The sequence below is a fragment of the Aquarana catesbeiana genome, linkage group LG04, assembly GCF_042186555.1.
Source record: "Aquarana catesbeiana isolate 2022-GZ linkage group LG04, ASM4218655v1, whole genome shotgun sequence".
Classification (NCBI taxonomy): Eukaryota; Metazoa; Chordata; class Amphibia; order Anura; family Ranidae; genus Aquarana; species Aquarana catesbeiana.
The window spans coordinates 463,876,943-463,896,279 of record NC_133327.1 but is presented as its reverse complement, the minus strand read 5'-3'; the positions used below and the strand labels follow the sequence as shown (position 1 = coordinate 463,896,279).

General features: G+C 43.6%; 1 protein-coding gene across 1 annotated transcript in view; it reads left to right on the top strand.

The window, feature by feature from the left end:
- Positions 1-19,337, top strand: part of CEBPZ (CCAAT enhancer binding protein zeta) — a 259,115-nt gene that overhangs the window by 45,559 nt on the left and 194,219 nt on the right. The window contains exon 4 of the mRNA XM_073627558.1: positions 4,487-4,598. Within this exon, the coding sequence (XP_073483659.1) occupies positions 4,487-4,598 (112 nt within the window). The remainder of the gene's footprint in view (positions 1-4,486; positions 4,599-19,337) is intronic.

Sequence of the window (19,337 nt, the reverse complement as noted above, 5' to 3'; positions counted from 1 at the left end):
AACTTGAGGTCCACAGTCAAGTATCTGGAACACCTAGGTTGGATCCTCAACCTAGAAAAATCTTTCCCAAAACCAGTAAAAAGACTGGAGCATTTAGGTCTGATCATAGATACAAGCCAGGAGAAAGTATTTCTACCTCAGGCAAAGATCACTGCTTTAAGGGAGCTGATTCTGGCAGTCAGGACCAAGAAGGGTCCTTCTGTCCGCCTTTGTATGAGGCTGCTAGGGAAGATGGTGTCTTCATTCGAAGCAGTTCCCTATGCTCAGTTTCATTCAAGAATGCTGCAACACAGTATTCTGTCAACCTGGAACAAGAAGGTTCAGGCATTAGACTTTCCAATGTACCTGTCGCATGCGGTGCATCAGAGCCTCAATTGGTGGCTCATACCCGAAAACCTGCAGAAGGGGAAATCCTTTCTACCGGTTACCTGGACGGTGGTAACAACAGATGCCAGTCTGTCAGGTTGGGGAGCAGTTCTGGAACAGTCTGCGGTTCAGGGGATCTGGTCCAAGACAGAGAGGACCTTACCCATCAACATTCTGGAGATCCGGGCGGTATATCTAGCCCTAAAAACCTGGACTATCAGGTTACAGGGCTGCCCGGTCAGGATCCAGTCCGACAATGCCACAGCAGTGGCTTATGTCAATCATCAGGGATGCACCCGGAGCCGGGCTGCTCAAAAGGAGGTGAACCAGATCTTAGTCTGGGCAGAGAGGCATGTGCCATGCATATCGGCAGTTTTTATTCCAGGGATAGTGAACTGGCAGGCGGACTATCTAAGTCGCCAGCAGTTACTCCCAAGGGAATGGTCTCTACACCCCGATGTCTTTTGGGCCATATGCCAAAGATGGGGGGTCCCAGATGTAGATCTCTTTGCATCCCGATTCAACAAAAAGATAGACAGATTTGTGGCAAGAACGAGGGATCCTCTTGCATGCGGGGACGGATGCGTTGGTGATTCCGTGGCATCATTTCTCACTGATTTACGCATTCCCGCCTATTCTGCTACTGCCACGACTCCTTCGCAGGATCAGGCAGGAAAGGAAGTCGGTACTTCTAGTGGCCCCCGCTTGGCCCAGAAGGACTTGGTATGCAGAAATAGTAAGGATGACGGTGGGTTCCCCATGGACCCTACCGGTACGCCCAGACCTGTTATCTCAAGGTCCAGTGTTCCATCCTGCCTTACAAACGCTAAATTTGATGGTTTGGCTATTGAGACCCACGTTCTGAAGAGTCGCGGGCTTTCAGGTCCTGTCATATCTACCTTGATTAATGCAAGGAAGCCAGCTTCCAGAATGATTTATCATAGAGTCTGGAAAGCTTATGTATCCTGGTGTGAATCCAGAGGTTGGCATCCCAGGAAATATGTCATAGGTAGAATTCTTGATTTTCTACAATTAGGATTAGAGATGAAGCTGGCCTTGAGTACCATTAAGGGCCAGGTCTCGGCTTTATCGGTATTATTTCAACGGCCACTTGCTTCGCATTCTTTGGTCCGAAACTTTATACAGGGGGTGATGCGTCTTAATCCTCCGGTTAAAGCGCCCCTAAACCCCTGGGACTTGAACTTGGTCCTGGCTGTGTTACAGAAACAGCCTTTTGAACCAATAAATCAGATTCCTTTGGTCTTGTTGACAAGGAAGTTAATTTTTCTGGTGGCCATCTCTTCTGCTAGAAGAGTTTCAGAATTAGCAGCCCTGTCCTGTAAGGAGCCTTATTTGATTATACACAAGGATAGAGTGGTACTGCGCCCTCATCCTAGTTTTTTACCGAAGGTGGTTTCTGATTTTCATTTAAACCAAGACATTGTTCTGCCTTTCTTTTTTTCCAGATCCCTGTTCTCCGGAAGAGAGATCTCTACATTCATTGGATGCCCAGCAGTAATAGGGATCTGATATGTTATATTAATGAGAGCTCAAATTCTTTTGTTTTTATTCTGTATCAACTTTTATTCCTGTAAAAATATCTGTAATGAATTGAATTTCATAAGATTATGTAGTGTTCCTTTTCTGGTACCGGTAAATTCCACTCAAATGGTCCTATATCTTTTAAACAGTCTATATATGGATGTGGTACCCGCTTAGCTATCCTTTTTTTCACCCTTGAAATGTTTCCACAACTTGATTGGAGTCTGCCTGTGGTAAATTCAGTTGACTGGACGTGATTTGGAAAGGCACACACCTGTCTATATAAGGTTCCATAGTTATCAGTGCATGTCAGAGCACAAATCAAGCCATGAAGTACAAGGAATTGTGTAGACCTTCATCATTCGTAAATGGAACACATTTGAAACCACCAGGACTCTTCCTAAAGCGGGCCGCCTGGCCAAACTGAGCGATCGGGGAGAAAGACCTTAGGGAGGTGATCAAGAACTTGATGGTCACTCTGACAGAGCTCCAGCGTTTCTCTGTGGAGAGAAGAGAACCTTCCAGAAGAACAACCATCTCTGCAGCACTCCACCAATCAGGCCTGTATGGCAGAGTGGCCAGACGGAAGCCACTCCTCAGTAAAAGGCACATGACAGCCCACCTGGGGTTTGCCAAAAGGCACCTGAAGAACTCTCCAGACCATGAGAAACAAAATTCTCTGGTCTGATTAAACAAAGATTGAGCTCTTTGGCCTGAATGGCAAGCATCATGTTTGGAGGAAACCAGGCACCGCTCATCACCTGGCCAATACTATTACTACAGTGAACGATGGTGGTGGCAGCATCATGCTGTGGGGATGTTTTTCAGCGGCAGGAACTGGGAGACTAGTCCGGATTAGGGGAAAGATGAATGCAGCAATGTACAGAAACATCCTTGATGAAAACCTGCTCCAAAGCGCTCTGGACCTCAGACTTGGGGCAAGGGTTCATCTTCCAACAGAACGACCCTACGCACACAGCCAAGAACGTCCCAGCTAGTTTCCAGACTTGAACCCCATTGAACTTCTCTTGAGAGATCTGAAAATGGCTGTGCACCGACGCTCCTCATCCAACCCGATGGTGCTTGAGAGGTCCTGCAAATAAGAATGGGAGAAACTGGCCAAAAATAGGTGTGCCAAGCTTGTAGCATCATACTCAAAAAGACTTGAGGGTGTAATTGGTGCCAAAGGTGCTTCAGCAAAGTATTGAGCAAAGGCTGGTTTCTGACATCAGAACTTCTGTTCCTACCACTAAAAACAGAGGCAGTCACATAGGTAATAGGCCTGATGACATGGGAGATCCCAGTAAAGGTGGTGAAATCCAGGTGAAAAAATGAATGTAGCCACAACATTTAAAGTGTTTTTAAAGGCAGAAGGTTTTTTATCTTAATGCATTCCATGCATTAAAATAAAAAACCTTCTGTGTGCAGCAGCCCCCCTAATACTTACGTGAGCCCCATCTTGATTAATCAATGTTGCATGAGACCCAAGGCTGTCCGGGACTCTCCCTCCTGATTAGGTGAGAAACTGTAGCAGGAGCCAGTGATCAAAGTCAGTGAGCCAATGAGGAGAGAGATGGAGGTGGGGCCAAGCTGCGGCTCCGTCTCTGAATCGACACACACAGCAGCGGCTCAGCTCAGGTGCCCCCATAGCCATCGGTGATGGACCTGAGAAGAGAATCTTGGCTGTTCTATGCAAAATCACTGCACATAGTAGGTAAATATGACGTTTGTTAAACAAAAAAAACAAAAAAAAAACAAAACCTTATCATCACTTTAGGAATTGGTAACCTGCAACATATTACATCCTTGTTTTTGGGTTTAAGGACCCTCTCACACGTGTGGACCGTTCAAATCCACCTGTCAGTTTTTTCAGCGGACTTGAACGATACATCTTTATGGAGCGACGAATGTCAGCAGTGACATGTCCGCTGACTTCCGATCTGCCCCGATCCGCTTCGCAAAATCCAGATTGGATAAAAACGGACAGGCGGTCTGTAATCATCCGATCCCCCCCCCATAGAGGAGAGCGGAGATTTTACAGGTCTGTCCCTGCACAGTGTGCAGAGACAGACTTGTCATCCGCCGGCTCAGCGGGGATCAACAGAGCGATCCCTGTTGAGCAAGCGGATGGCTGAATAAGGATACGCACATGTGAAAGGGGCCTAATGCAGCTTTAAATAACTTCAAGAAAATGATTTTACATTGTCAAAAATTCTGTTTTATGTCACACTATTTTTATTACTGTTTATTAAAGCTCTGTGTTTATTAAAAATGCACCTAAATTGATTGGTTTAATAGATACCAAATTTAGCAAGTATCAAAATTGCAATAGCCTGTTAGACAACAAAAACTACTGTGCACAAAATTTGTCCATAGGTGATTCTTTAAAAGTCTTTACAGGCCATCAATTTATAGTTATCTGTAAATGAGGGCCCTAGAGTTATTCCTGTTACTCTGGTGTGCATGTCTGATCTGCATTTATACAGGATCCTGCAGTTGTAAGAGCCATTTAGTATGTGGTCTGTGACTTTGGATGTAAACTCTTGCTTAAATGAGAGAATTCTGTATTTTGTTTTAGGAAATGGATGAAGAGGAACATTTTCATGACATTCAAGAAGATGAGGAGGATAATGAACAGAGCAAAACAGAATCAGAAAATGTTCCATCTGCTTCTTGGATACATCAGAATGGTAAATTTGATTTTTTTTATTTGTTTTGCCTGTTTAATTCTAGAAAATATCAGCATGCATCGTATTAGAGTTACAGGATTCATATAGTCTTTTCTTCTGTGCCTCCGCAAAGATTAATAGGATGCCCTTGTGGGCATGGTGCTACACAGATCTAAACCATCTGCATAAACCTATACAGTACTGGTCTTAAGCGCGCGTTTGGAGCATGCGTGCTCCTTCATCAGGCAATGATTCCGATGAAGGAGCACGCATGCTCCGAACACGCGCTCCTCCCCACCCGGAAGTGACGTGTCCAGCTGCCCCTAAGCCGAATCTTGAGAACCAGGAAGCGTTGGGAGCCACCAGCACAGCCGGGAACATCAGCTGCCTCTCCACCTGCGAGCCGACCACCTTCCTCCAGGAGTGGATGAACTTCCTATACCATTTCACATGTGCTGTAATCTCTACTTTCTTGTGAGTTTAAAATTGTCTGTCCTATATTTAAATGTTTTTATCACGCTGCACTTAGATGGCGCTGCACTCTTCTTTGTTTTTTACTGTCTACAGAGCCCCTTCTAGCTTGTTATGAGCCGGCAGCCATCTGCAGTCGGCCCATCTGTGACCATCTACACACCTCTTGCTGCATTTGGACTCTCATGCATGGACTCCCCACTATAGAGAGTAGATTAATCGCCCATTCCTCTCTATTTGAGCTGACAGAGCGCACATGAACATATGTATACATTCAGGAAAGGAGGGGGGCTGGTAAACCAGGCATATTTTAGGTGAATAGCTCTGATCAGCAGATTGTCATCCACTGATCAGTGCTATTGGTTTGTTCAGCAGAGTCTGCTGAACAGTTCTGCTATAAGTTCATGGTCACTGAAGTGAACCTGAGCATATAGCAAAAGGAGGAATGTGCGGTTTGTGTGGTGTATGGACCTGGCAAGCTGGAAGCAGTGAAAGCGTTGAACCTTTTACCGGTGACACCAGCAGACAAAAACTGAAATGGTCCACTCTGAAACATCCTAGGGCCCATTTCACATGGGCAGTCCAATTTAGGGCCACCTGTCAGTTTTTCTGGTGGAACCGTTTAGAAGTACCATGGAGGCCTATAGACAGGCAGATGTAAATGGCCTTCTGGGGTCCAGTCAGGTCCAGTAAAAAAAAAAAAAAAAACGGAAAAATGTCCTTTTCTGTTTTGGCTGACAGGATCAGAGGTCTGATGTACAGTGCCTTGAAAAAGCATTCGTACACCTTGAAATTTTCCACATTTTGTAAAAACGTAAATGTGTTTTATTGGGATTTAATGTGATAGACCAACACAAAGTGCCACATAATTATGGAGTGGAAGGAAAATGATATAATGGTTTTCAACATTTTTACATATAAATATCTGAAACGTGTGGCTGCATTTGTATTCAGCCCCCTTTATTCTGATACCCCTAACTAAAATCTAGTGGAACCAATTTCCTTCAGAAGTCACCTAATTAGTAAATAGAGTCCACCTGTGTGTAATTTAATCTCAGTATAAATACAACTGCTCAGTGAAGCCCTCAGAGGTTTGTTAAAGAACCTTAGTGAACAAACAGCATCATGAAGGCCAAGGAACACACCAGTCAGGTCAGGGATAAAGTTGTAGAGAAGTTTAAAGCAGGGTTAGGTTATTAAAAAATATCCCAAGCTTTGAACATCTCACGGAGCACTGTTCAATCCATCATCAGAAAATGGAAAGATGAAAAATGAAAACCTACGAAAACATGGCCATCCACCTAAACTGACATGCTGGGCAAGGAGAGCATTAATCAGAAAAGCAGCCAAGAGGCCCATGGTAACTCTAGAGGAGCTGCAGAGAGCCAAAGCTCAGGTGGGCGAATCTGTGCACAGGACAACTAGTAGTCGTGCGCTTCACAAATCTGTCCTTTATGGAAGAGTGGCAAGAAGAAAGCCATGAGAAGTCCCGTTTGCAAGAAGCCATGTGACACAGTAAACACTAGATTTTAGATAGAGTTATCAAAGTAAAGGGGGCTGAATACAAATGCATGCCACACTTTTCAGATATGTATTTGTAAAAAAAATGTAAAACCATATATCATTTTCTTTCCACTTCACAATTATGTGCCACTTTTGTGTTGATCTATCACATAAAATCCCAATAAAATACATTTACATTTTTGGTTGTAACATGACAAAAGGGTGGAAAATTTCAAGGGGTGTGAATACTTTTTCAAGGCACTGTAAATGGACAGCTGAGTCTGTTTACACCCGGCCGCCCAAAGAGCTCAGTGGGGTCTGCCCATGTCCACTGTGCCCATGCATAAACTGAGTGGGCACAGATGTGACATCCAAATCCTCAAAGATCCCCTACTGATCAGAGCGGGCTCCACTCAGCATGAAAGGGGCCTAAAGATGTGAGAAGCCTGGCACTTCAATTTAAGCTACATGGCTTCACAGACTTTTCATATTTTCCACTGGTGCACTGCTAAAGCCCCCTAGTTTTTGCACATTACAGCTACTGGCAGTACTACCCCTCCCCTAGACCTATTTTCTATTTTTAATTGTGGGTTTAAAGATTATACAGGCCCACGGTTTTCCAACCTCATGTTGTGTTTCCCAAGCTATGGAACCAAATTGGCTATTTCATAGGTTAATAGTTCACTTTGGCATAATTGATCTTTGTATGGGGCCACATCCTGAGTTCTGGTGTAGAAATTGTATCACTCGTTTAGCTTAGATCTTAACTGGAGAGCTTTACTGAATTCTGTGCTTTCCTATACTTTCAGCTTAGTCTATCACCACAAAACAGTATAATATCAAATAGTGCAGCGCTAAAATCAAAATGCAACATATAAAACATAAATTCAGTCCAAAAAGGAGATAAAATGTCTTCAAGTGCAAACGAACACCTGTAGGAAGAGAAGTGGTTCAGGCAGCCCTCCACCAAAGGATAAGATGGCCTCTCACCTGGGGGAATGGACCCTTTAATTACAGAGGGTCAGAAAACGCCTTATAGTAGTAATCATACAAGATGCAGCATCCGTCAGAGTACAGGTGACACACACTCCAATAAGACCATAGGGCTCCGGAATAAAACACTCCAATGGGGTCGGGACATGAAACAAAATGGCAACAAATAGTGCTCTCTGTTTGCAAACTATTTATTATAAAATGTAAAAAATGTGCACTCACATAAGTAGCACTCAATATGTGCATGTCAGCAGTCAGATAAGGAGAAACCTCCGTGTAGCTGTGTGGACGAGCGGCGGCCGCGGGTGACGTCACGGCGTATCCTCGTTCTGGACGCGTTGCGTCCCAGTGGGCGGGGACTTCATCAGCAGATGAGGACACGTCGTGGGCACCCGCGCTATATACAAGGTGAGTAACCATGACAACGGAAAGACATGGTGAAATCAGCCGATCGCTAAACCCGGAAGTCAATCCGGACGTGACCCCTCTTAGTAATTTGCAGAAAACGAAATTCAATAATCCAACACATATTACTGCTAAAAAAGGGGGGGTTTTTGAGAATGCAATAAGATGCATAAATCTAAAAGGGGAAGTGCACAGAACTAAAATATATGGAATCAACAATGCCAATGATCATTTTAGAGCGCATAATAAAATATATGATATATATGACAGTCAACCGCGGCTACCCTCATCCACACTGATCCACACTATTGCAATATGCCTAAAAGTGATACATACAATCAAATATAAACAATGTTCAAACTAATACGTTCTGATGTTAAAAACTCAACGATCTGATATAAAGCAGTTGGTGTCAAAATGCACGTTTAACCCTTCAGGGCAGAGAACCCTGGTTTCAAAGATCCAATATGATTCTCTTTTACTCAATTGTCTTAGAAAATTGCCACCCCTCCAATGCCTAGTAACCCTTTCTATGCCCCAAAATTTTAGGCTTTTTGGGTTCTGATGGTGATGTAATTTGAAATGACGAGATACATTGTGGGTTTTGAGGCCTTTTTTAATATTTTTAATATGCTCAGCAAGCCTCACGTGTAGGGGTCTCGATGTCCTCCCGATATACTGGAGCCCGCACTCCAGCATATACACGACCCCTACCGTGTCACAAGTTATCAGCTGTTTTATCTCGTATTCCTTATTTGTGGCAGATGCCAGAAACTTCTTTCTTTTCTTTATGTTTCCCTTAGCATGTTTACAAGGGACGCATTTGCCACACGCATAGAATATATTTTAGTTCTGTGCACTTCCCCTTTTAGATTTATGCATCTTATTGCATTCTCAAACCCCCCCCCCCTTTTTTAGCAGTAATATGTGTTGGATTATTGAATTTCGTTTTCTGCAAATTACTAAGAGGGGTCACGTCCGGATTGACTTCCGGGTTTAGCGATCGGCTGATTTCACCATGTCTTTCCGTTGTCATGGTTACTCACCTTGTATATAGCGCGGGTGCCCACGACGTGTCCTCATCTGCTGATGAAGTCCCCGCCCACTGGGACGCAACGCGTCCAGAACGAGGATACGCCGTGACGTCACCCGCGGCCGCCGCTCGTCCACACAGCTACACGGAGGTTTCTCCTTATCTGACTGCTGACATGCACATATTGAGTGCTACTTATGTGAGTGCACATTTTTTACATTTTATAATAAATAGTTTGCAAACAGAGAGCACTATTTGTTGCCATTTTGTTTCATGTCCCGACCCCATTGGAGTGTTTTATTCCGGAGCCCTATGGTCTTATTGGAGTGTGTGTCACCTGTACTCTGACGGATGCTGCATCTTGTATGATTATTACTATAAGGCGTTTTCTGACCCTCTGTAATTAAAGGGTCCATTCCCCCAGGTGAGAGGCCATCTTATCCTTTGGTGGAGGGCTGCCTGAACCACTTCTCTTCCTACGGGTGTTCGTTTGCACTTGAAGACATTTTATCTCCTTTTTGGACTGAATTTATGTTTTATATGTTGCATTTTGATTTTAGCGCTGCACTATTTGATATTATACTGTTTTGAGGGATTTGTTTTTTGACCCTAGTGTTCAGCAGCTTTAGTACGTATTCTCTCACCATTTCGCGCTGATTTATTTCATTTTATTTTAGTTCTGTTCAATTTTCATTAATCTAGCTGCGATATGGAAGTTTTTAAATATTTCGAGAAACGAGATATTAAAATTAATGAGGTATTCTCCAGGAATCCTACTATAGAGCCTAGTAATGATTTGCCACAATCTTTTAGGAAACTCGGTTATATTTATGAAAAAACGATCAAGACCTGGTGGGATATCACATCATTTGAGCAGTATCTTGCTGCTAGACTTAGCCCTAGACGTCTGCGGTGGGATTTACCCCCCAATGATGGTCTGGTTGATGTTCAGTCTATGTCTGAATGGAGTGATTTTTTCACCAAAAAAGGTTTTGAACTACTTGAGTTTCTCCTAACCCGGAAGAGAAAGAGAATGGCCACTCTCGACTCCCAGATTGGAGAAATCACTAAAAACATTGAAGCCCTTAAAGATTGTGAAGAGTTCAATAGATTGTCTGGAGAACTCAAAAATAAGCTTACCAAATGGGATTTAGAAACACAAAATAAAAAACGGAAAAAATTCATTAGGGATTTTGAAGATTTTAATGGGGGGATTATTTATAAATGGCAGAACTCCTCAGGCACAGAAGATTCGGCTTCGGCCACTGTGAGTACCCATGTTGTTACAAATGATACAGGAGTCGCTACCCCTAGAAATAATCCCATCCATGAATATGATTATTCACATCAAGTTAACTCTGTACCTTATTCTAATACTTATGGTAATAAGAAAAAGAACAATAACAAAAAATGTAATTATAAAGGGAAGGGCAGAGGTAATAATAGGCCTTATAACCATTACGGTACCCCTAATCGTCAAAATAGCTATCCAGCGTATGACAACCATGGGGAGAGAGGTGGTCCCAATCCTCCCTACAATAAATCCGTCCCCACCTCTAACCGATTTACTCCACTGGCGGACCATACTCCATACAGAGAGGAGGGTTTTTTAGGCCAACGGGGGGACCAGAGATACCCCCCTCAACCCTATCATCCTCCCCGAGGGGAGCATTGGAGCCAGCCGGTGCCCCACACTCCATTAAACACCGGCCCTCGCAAACGAAAACAAAGAGAGGAAGGAGAGGGGGCAGGAGAATACAAAAGGCCCAAACCACGGTAGGGGTGGGTATTTATAATCTTAGCCAAGTTACACTAACCGATGATGAAATTAAGGTTCTTGATCGAGGTCTGAAATTTGCGCCCATCAAGAATCTTAATAAATTTGACACCTATGTGAATATCCAAAAATATGTCCGGACCCTTAATATGAAGAAATATTTCCTGGCCCGATCGCATCAGGCAATTAAATCTTCAACATCACATTATTCCTCTTTACGGAATAAATCCACGTTTAACCCACAAAATGCCGATAACAAATACTTAGAAGTTTTTAAAAACATGGTTTCCCATGATTTGAACCAGCTGAGGATTAAGAAAATCACTGACCCTCAGTATATTAAGCGAGGGATCCAATCATTAGCTGAGCGTAAAGACATTGTTATTCGCCCCGCTGATAAGGGGGGTGGTTTGGTCATTTTAAGTAAAGAATATTACCAATCGGAAATGGTGCGTTTGCTTTCTGATCATGACACATATAGGGTTCTGAGCAAAGACCCTATGCTTTTGTATAAGGTTGAGTTACATGCAATCATAGAGGATGGTAAGGACCAAAAAATCCTCAATAAGAAGGAAGCAATGTATTTAGATCCTTTGTTTTGCAGAACGCCTATTATTTACTTTTTGCCCAAAATCCATAAAGACATAGTTAATCCCCCTGGTCGACCCATTGTTAATGGGATCGACTCAGTCTCAGCAAGGTTAGGGCAATACATTGACTTTTTCTTACAACCGCTTGTTACCAAGACTCCTGCCTTTTTAAAAGACACCAAGCACATTATTCAGATCTTGGAAGGTTTTTGGTAACAGCGGATGTCAGTTCTCTACACTATCATTGGTCACCAGGATGCCATGTCTTCTGTAGAATGGGCATTGTCCTCCTCACCTTTATCAGGGAGGCATCAGGAATTTCTTTTGGGTTGTTTAAATTTCTGTCTAACCAAGAATTATTTTTGGTATGACAAAGAGTACTATTTGCAAACTAGGGGAGTAGCAATGGGGGCTCGCTTTGCTCCCAGTGTGGCCAATATATTTATGGCCCACTGGGAGGAAGAGGCTGTTTTTCATAATAAACCCCCAGAGCTTATTTGTTACCATTGATTTATCGATGATCTTATCCTTGTTTGGAAGGGTGATAGAGACAAACTGAATATGTTTATTGAGACTCTTAACAACAACGAAAAAAATATTGCCCTCACCTGGACCATTGACCCTGAAAAGGTGGTATTTCTTGATTTGACCATTAGTGTTGCACAAGATCACTTTGTGATGACCAATTATTTCAAGCCCACTGACCGCAATTCATACATCCCCCTGGGGAGTTGTCACCATCATTCTTGGTTGTGTAACATCCCCAGGGGGCAGTATATTAGGTTGCGCAGGAACTGTACTCATGACGATGATTTCATCTCGCAGTCACATATTCTAACTTCTAGGTTTGAACAGAAAGGGTATGACCATTCAGTGTTAGAGAAGGAGGTTATGAGAGTAAAAGCTATGAATAGGGATGTTTTAGTTTCTAACACCGTAAAGGAGGCTGGGGGAATTAACCATAATTTTAAGATGGTGCTTGATTACAATGTGCAATACCGCACCTTTGAAAAAGTAGTTTTAAAAAACTGTCCTATCTTAACCACTTGCCGACCGCCGCACGACTATATACGTCGGCAGAATGGCACGGGCAGGCAAAAGGACTTACAGGTACGTCCTTGCTTGCCCGCGGGTGGGGGGTCCGATCGGACCCCCCCCCCCCGGTGCCTGCGGCGGTCGGCAAATCTCCCACGGCGATCGGTGGTGAGGGGGAGGCCATCCATTCGTGGCCCCCCCCTCGTGATCGCTCCCAGCCAATGGGATCATTTCCCTGCCTCTGTATTGTACACAGAGGCAGAGGAAATGATGTCATCTCTCCTCGGCTCGGCATTTTCCGTTCCGGGCCGAGGAGAGAAGACTGTCGTGTAAGTGCACAACACACACACACACAGTAGAACATGCCAGGCACACAAAACACCCCGATCCCCCCCCCCCCCCCCCGATCGCCCCCCGATCCCCCCCAATCACCCCCCCCCCCCTGTCACAAACTGACACCAAGCTGTTTTTTTTTTTTTTTTTTTTTTTTTTTCCTGATTACTGATTGGTGTCAGTTTGTGACAGTTACAGTGTTAGGGCAGTGAGTGTTAGGCCCCCTTTAGGTCTAGGATACCCCCCTAACCCCCCCTAATAAAGTTTTAACCCCTTGATCACCCCCAGTCACCAGTGTCGCTAAGCGATCATTTTTCTGATCGCTGTATTAGTGTTGCTGGTGACGCTATTTAGTGAGGTAAATATTTAGGTTCGCCGTCAGCGTTTTATAGCGACAGGGACACCCATATACTACCGAATAAATGTTTTAACCCCTTGATTGCCCCCTAGTTAACCCTTTCACCACTGATCACTGTATAACCGTTACGGGTGACGCTGGTTAGTTTGTTTATTTTTTATAGTGTCAGGGCACCCGCCGTTTATTACCGAATAAAGATTTAGCCCCCTGATCGCCCGGCGGTGATATGCGTCGCCCCAGGCAGCGTCAGATTAGCGCCAGTACCGCTAACACCCACGCACGCAGCATACGCCTCCCTTAGTGGTATAGTATCTGTACAGATCAATATCTGATCCGATCAGATCTATACTAGCGTCCCCAGCAGTTTAGGGTTCCCAAAAACGCAGTGTTAGCGGGATCAGCCCAGATACCTGCTAGCACCTGCATTTTGCCCCTCCGCCCGGCTCGGCCCAGCCCACCCAAGTGCAGTATCGATCGATCACTGTCACTTACAAAACACTAAACGCATAACTGCAGCGTTCGCAGAGTCAGGCCTGATCCCTGCGATCGCTAACAGTTTTTTTGGTAGCGTTTTGGTGAAATGGCAAGCACCAGCCCCAGGCAGCGTCAGGTTAGTGCCAGTAGCGCTAACACCCACGCACCGTACACCTCCCTTAGTGGTATAGTATCTGAACGCATCAATATCTGATCCAATCAGATCTATACTAGCGTCCCCAGCAGTTTAGGATTCCCAAAAACGCAGTGTTAGCGGGATCAGCCCAGATACCTGCTAGCACCTGCGTTTTGCCCCTCCGCCCGGCCCAGCCCAGCCCACCCAAGTGCAGTATCGATCGATCACTGTCACTTACAAAACACTAAACGCATAACTGCAGCGTTCGCAGAGTCAGGCCTGATCCCTGCAATTGCTAACAGTTTTTTTGGTAGCGTTTTGGTGAACTGGCAAGCACCAGCCCCAGGCAGCGTCAGGTTAGTGCCAGTAGCGCTAACACCCACGCACGCACCGTACACCTCCCTTAGTGGTATAGTATCTGAACTGATCAATATCTGATCTGATCCGATCAGATCTATACTGGCGTCCCCAGCAGTTTAGGGTTCCCAAAAACGCAGTGTTAGTGGGATCAGCCCAGATACCTGCTAGCACCTGCATTTTGCCCCTCCGCCCGGCCCAGCCCAGCCCACCCAAGTGCAGTATCGATCGATCACTGTCACTTACAAAACACTAAACGCATAACTGCAGCGTTCGCAGAGTCAGGCCTGATCCCTGCGATCGCTAACAGTTTTTTTGGTAGCGTTTTGGTGAACTGGCAAGCGCCAGCGGCCTAGTACACCCCGGTCGTAGTCAAACCAGCACTGCAGTAACACTTGGTGACGTGGCGAGTCCCATAAGTGCAGTTCAAGCTGGTGAGGTGGCAAGCACAAGTAGTGTCCCGCTGCCACCAAGAAGACAAACACAGGCCCGTCGTGCCCATAATGCCCTTCCTGCTGCATTCGCCAATCCTAATTGGGAACCCACCACTTCTGCAGCACCCGTACTTCCCCCATTCACATCCCCAACCAAATGCAGTCGGCTGCATGAGAGGCATTTTTATGTCCTCCCGAGTACCCCTACCCAACGAACCCCCCCAAAAAAGATGTTGTGTCTGCAGCAAACGCGGATATAGGCGTGACACCCGCTATTATTGTCCCTCCTGTCCTGACAATCCTGGTCTTTGCATTGGTGAATGTTTTGAACGCTACCATTCACTAGTTGAGTATTAGCGTAGGGTACAGCATTGCACAGACTAGGCACACTTTCACAGGGTCTCCCAAGATGCCATCGCATTTTGAGAGACCCGAACCTGGAACCGGTTACAGTTATAAAAGTTACAGTTACAAAAAAAGTGTAAAAAAAAAAAAAACACAAACAAAAATATAAAATAAAAAATAATAGTTGTCGTTTTATTGTTCTCTCTCTATTCTCTCTCTCTCTCTATTCTTCTGCTCTTTTTTACTGTATTCTATTCTGCAATGTTTTATTGTTATTATGTTTTATCATGTTTGCTTTTCAGGTATGCAATTTTTTATACTTTACCGTTTACTGTGCTTTATTGTTAACCATTTTTTTGTCTTCAGGTACGCCATTCACGACTTTGAGTGGTTATACCAGAATGATGCTTGCAGGTTTAGTTATCATCTTGGTATCATTCTTTTCAGCCAGCGGTCGGCTTTCATGTAAAAGCAATCCTAGCGGCTAATTAGCCTCTAGACTGCTTTTACAAGCAGTGGGAGAGAATGCCCCCCCCCCCCCCACCGTCTTCCGTGTTTTTCTCTGGCTCTCCTGTCTCAACAGGGAACCTGAGAATGCAGCCGGTGATTCAGCCAGCTGACCATAGAGCTGATCAGAGACCAGAGTGGCTCCAAACATCTCTATGGCCTAAGAAACCGGAAGCTACGAGCATTTTATGACTTAGATTTCGCCGGATGTAAACAGCGCCATTGGGAAATTGGGGGAGCATTTTATCACACTGATCTTGGTGTGGTCAGATGCTTTGAGGGCAGAGGAGAAATCTAGGGTCTAATAGACCCCAATTTTTTCAAAAAAGAGTACCTGTCACTACCTATTGCTATCATAGGGGATATTTACATTCCCTGAGATAACAATAAAAATGATTAAAAAAAAAAAAATGAAAGGAACAGTTTTAAAATAAGATAAAAAAGCAAAAAAATAATAAAGAAAAAAAAAAAAAAAAGCACCCCTGTCCCCCCTGTTCTCGCGCTAAGGCGAACGCAAGCGTCGGTCTGGCGTCAAATGTAAACAGCAATTGCACCATGCATGTGAGGTATCACCGCGACGGTCAGATCGAGGGCAGTAATTTTAGCAGTAGACCTCCTCTGTAAATCTAAAGTGGTAACCTGTAAAGGCTTTTAAAGGCTTTTAAAAATGTATTTATTTTGGTGCCACTGCACGTTTGTGCGCAATTGTAAAGCATGTCATGTTTGGTATCCATGTACTCGGCCTAAGATCATCTTTTTTATTTCATCAAACATTTGGGCAATATAGTGTGTTTTAGTGCATTAAAATGTAAAAAAGTGTGTTTTTTCCCCAAAAAATGCGTTTGAAAAATCGCTGCGCAAATACTGTGTGAAAAAAAAAAAATTAAACACCCACCATTTTAATCTGTAGGGCATTTGCTTTAAAAATATATATAATGTGTGGGGGTTCAAAGTAATTTTCTTGCAAAAAAAAATAATTTTTTCATGTAATCAAAAAGTGTCAGAAAGGGCTTTGTCTTCAAGTGGTTAGAAGAGTGGGTGATGTGTGACATAAGCTTCTAAATGTTGTGCATAAAATGCCAGGACAGTTCAAACCCCCCCCCAAATGACCCCATTTTGGAAAGTAGACACCCCAAGCTATTTGCTGAGAGGCATGTCGAGTCCATGGAATATTTTATATTGTGACACAAGTTGCGGGAAAGAGACAAATTTTTTTTTTTTTTTTTTTTTTTTTTTTTTTGCACAAAGTTGTCACTAAATGATATATTGCTCACACAGGCCATGGGCATATATGAAATTACACCCCAAAATACATTCTGTTGCTTCTCCTGAGTACGGGGATACCACATGTGCTAAAATGGCAGGGCAGTACAAAACCCCCACAAATGACCCCATTTTGGAAAGTAGACACCCCAAGGAATTTGCTGAGAGGCATGTTGAGCCCATTGAATATTCATTTTTTTTGTCCCAAGTGATTGAATAATGACAAAAAAAAAAATTACAAAAAGTTGTCACTAAATGATATATTGCTCAAACATGCCATGGGAATATGTGAAATTACACCCCAAAATACATTCTGTTGCTTCTCCTGAGTACGGGGATACCACATGTGTGAGACTTTTTGGGAGCCTAGCCGCGTATGGGACCCCGAAAACCAAGCACCGCCTTCAGGCTTTCTAAGGGGGTAAATTTTTGATTTCACGCTTCACTGCCTATCACAGTCTCGGAGGCCATGGAATGCCCAGATAGCACAACCCCCCCCCAAATGACCCCATTTTGGAAAGTAGATACCCAAAGCTATTTGCTGAGCGGTATAGTGAGTATTTTGCAGACCTCACTTTTTGTCACAAAGTTTTGAAAATTAAAAAAAGAAAAAAAAAATTTTTTTTTTTTGTCTTTCTTCATTTTCAAAAACAAATGAGAGCTGCAAAATACTCACCATGCCTCTCAGCAAATAGCTTGGGGTGTCTACTTTCCAAAATGGGGTCATTTGGGGGGGGTTTGTGCCACCTGGGCATTCCATGACCTCCGAAACTGTGATAGGCAGTGAAGAGTGAAATCAAAAATGTACACCCTTAGAAATCCTGAAGGCGGTGATTGGTTTTCGGGGTCCCGTACGCGGCTAGGCTCCTAAAAAGTCCCACACATGTGGTATCCCCGTACTCAAGAGAAGCAGCAGAATGTATTTTGGGGTGCAATTCCACATATGCCCATGACCTGTGTGAGCAATATATCATTTAGTGACAACTTTGTGCAAAAAAAAAAAATAAATAAAAAATGTCACTTTCCCGCAACTTGTGTCAAAATATAAAATATTCCATGGACTCAACATGCCTCTCAGCAAATAGCTTGGGGTGTCTACTTTCCAAAATGGGGTCATTTGGGGGGGGTTTGTGCCATCTGGGCATTTTATGGCCTTCAAAACTGTGATAGGTAGTGAGGAGTAAAATCAAAAATGTACGCCCTTAGAAATCCTGAAGGCAGTGATTGGTTTTCGGGGCCCGTATGCGGCTAGGCTCCCAAAAAGTCCCACACATGTGGTATCCCCATACTCAGGAGAAGCAGCTAAATGTATTTTGGGGTGCAATTCCACATATGCCCATGGCCTGTGTGAGCAATATATCATTTAGTGACAACTTTTTGTAATTTTTTTTTTTTTTTTTTGTCAATATTCAATCACTTGGGACAAAAAAAATGAATATTCAATGGGCTCAAAATGCCTCTCAGCAATTTCCTTGGGGTGTCTACTTTCCAAAATGGGGTCATTTGTGGGGGTTTTGTACTGCCCTGCCATTTTAGCACCTCAAGAAACGACACAGGCAGTCATAAATTAAAGGCTGTGTAAATTCCAGAAAATGTACCCTAGTTTGTAGGCGCTATAACTTTTGCGCAAACCAATAAATATACACTTATTGACATTTTTTTTACCAAAGACATGTGGCCAAATACATTTTGGCCTAAATGTATGACTAAAATTGAGTTTATTGGATTTTTTTTAGAACAAAAAGTAGAAAATATCATTTTTTTTCAAAATTTTCGGTCTTTTTCCGTGTATAGCGCAAAAAATAAAAACGGCAGAGGTGATCAAATACCATCAAAAGAAAGCTCTATTTGTGGGAAGAAAAGGACGCAAATTTTGTTTGGTTACAGCATTGCATGACCGCGCAATTAGCAGTTAAAGCGTCGCAGTGCCAAATTGTAAAAAGTGCTCTGGTCAGGAAGGGGGTAAATCCTTCCGGGGCTGAAGTGGTTAAAACAGGATAGAATCTTAGGTCCCGTTTTACCGGACCGCCCCCAATTTATATATAAGAAAGCCCCATCATTGAGGGACCGTTTGGCTCCCAGTGTTCTCAACCCTCCCGTTTCTCGCTCTGACAGGCTTTTTTCCTTCTTGGGAGGTTTCTATGCGTGTGGCAAATGCGTCCCTTGTAAACATGCTAAGGGAAACATAAAGAAAAGAAAGAAGTTTCTGGCATCTGCCACAAATAAGGAATACGAGATAAAACAGCTGATAACTTGTGACACGGTAGGGGTCGTGTATATGCTGGAGTGCGGGTGCGGGCTCCAGTATATCGGGAGGACATCGAGACCCCTACACGTGAGGCTTGCTGAGCATATTAATAATATTAAAAAAGGCCTCAAAACCCACAATGTATCTCGTCATTTCAAAGGGGTGGCAATTTTCTAAGACAATTGAGTAAAAGAGAATCATATTGGATCTTTGAAACCAGGGTTCTCTGCCCTGAAGGGTTAAACGTGCATTTTGACACCAACTGCTTTATATCAGAGTTTTTAACATCAGAACGTATTAGTTTGAACATTGTTTATATTTGATTGTATGTATCACTTTTAGGCATATTGCAATAGTGTGGATCAGTGTGGATGAGGGTAGCCGCGGTTGACTGTCATATATGTCATATATTTTATTATGCGCTCTAAAATGATCATTGGCATTGTTGATTCCATATATTTTAGTTCTGTGCACTTCCCCTTTTAGATTTATGCATCT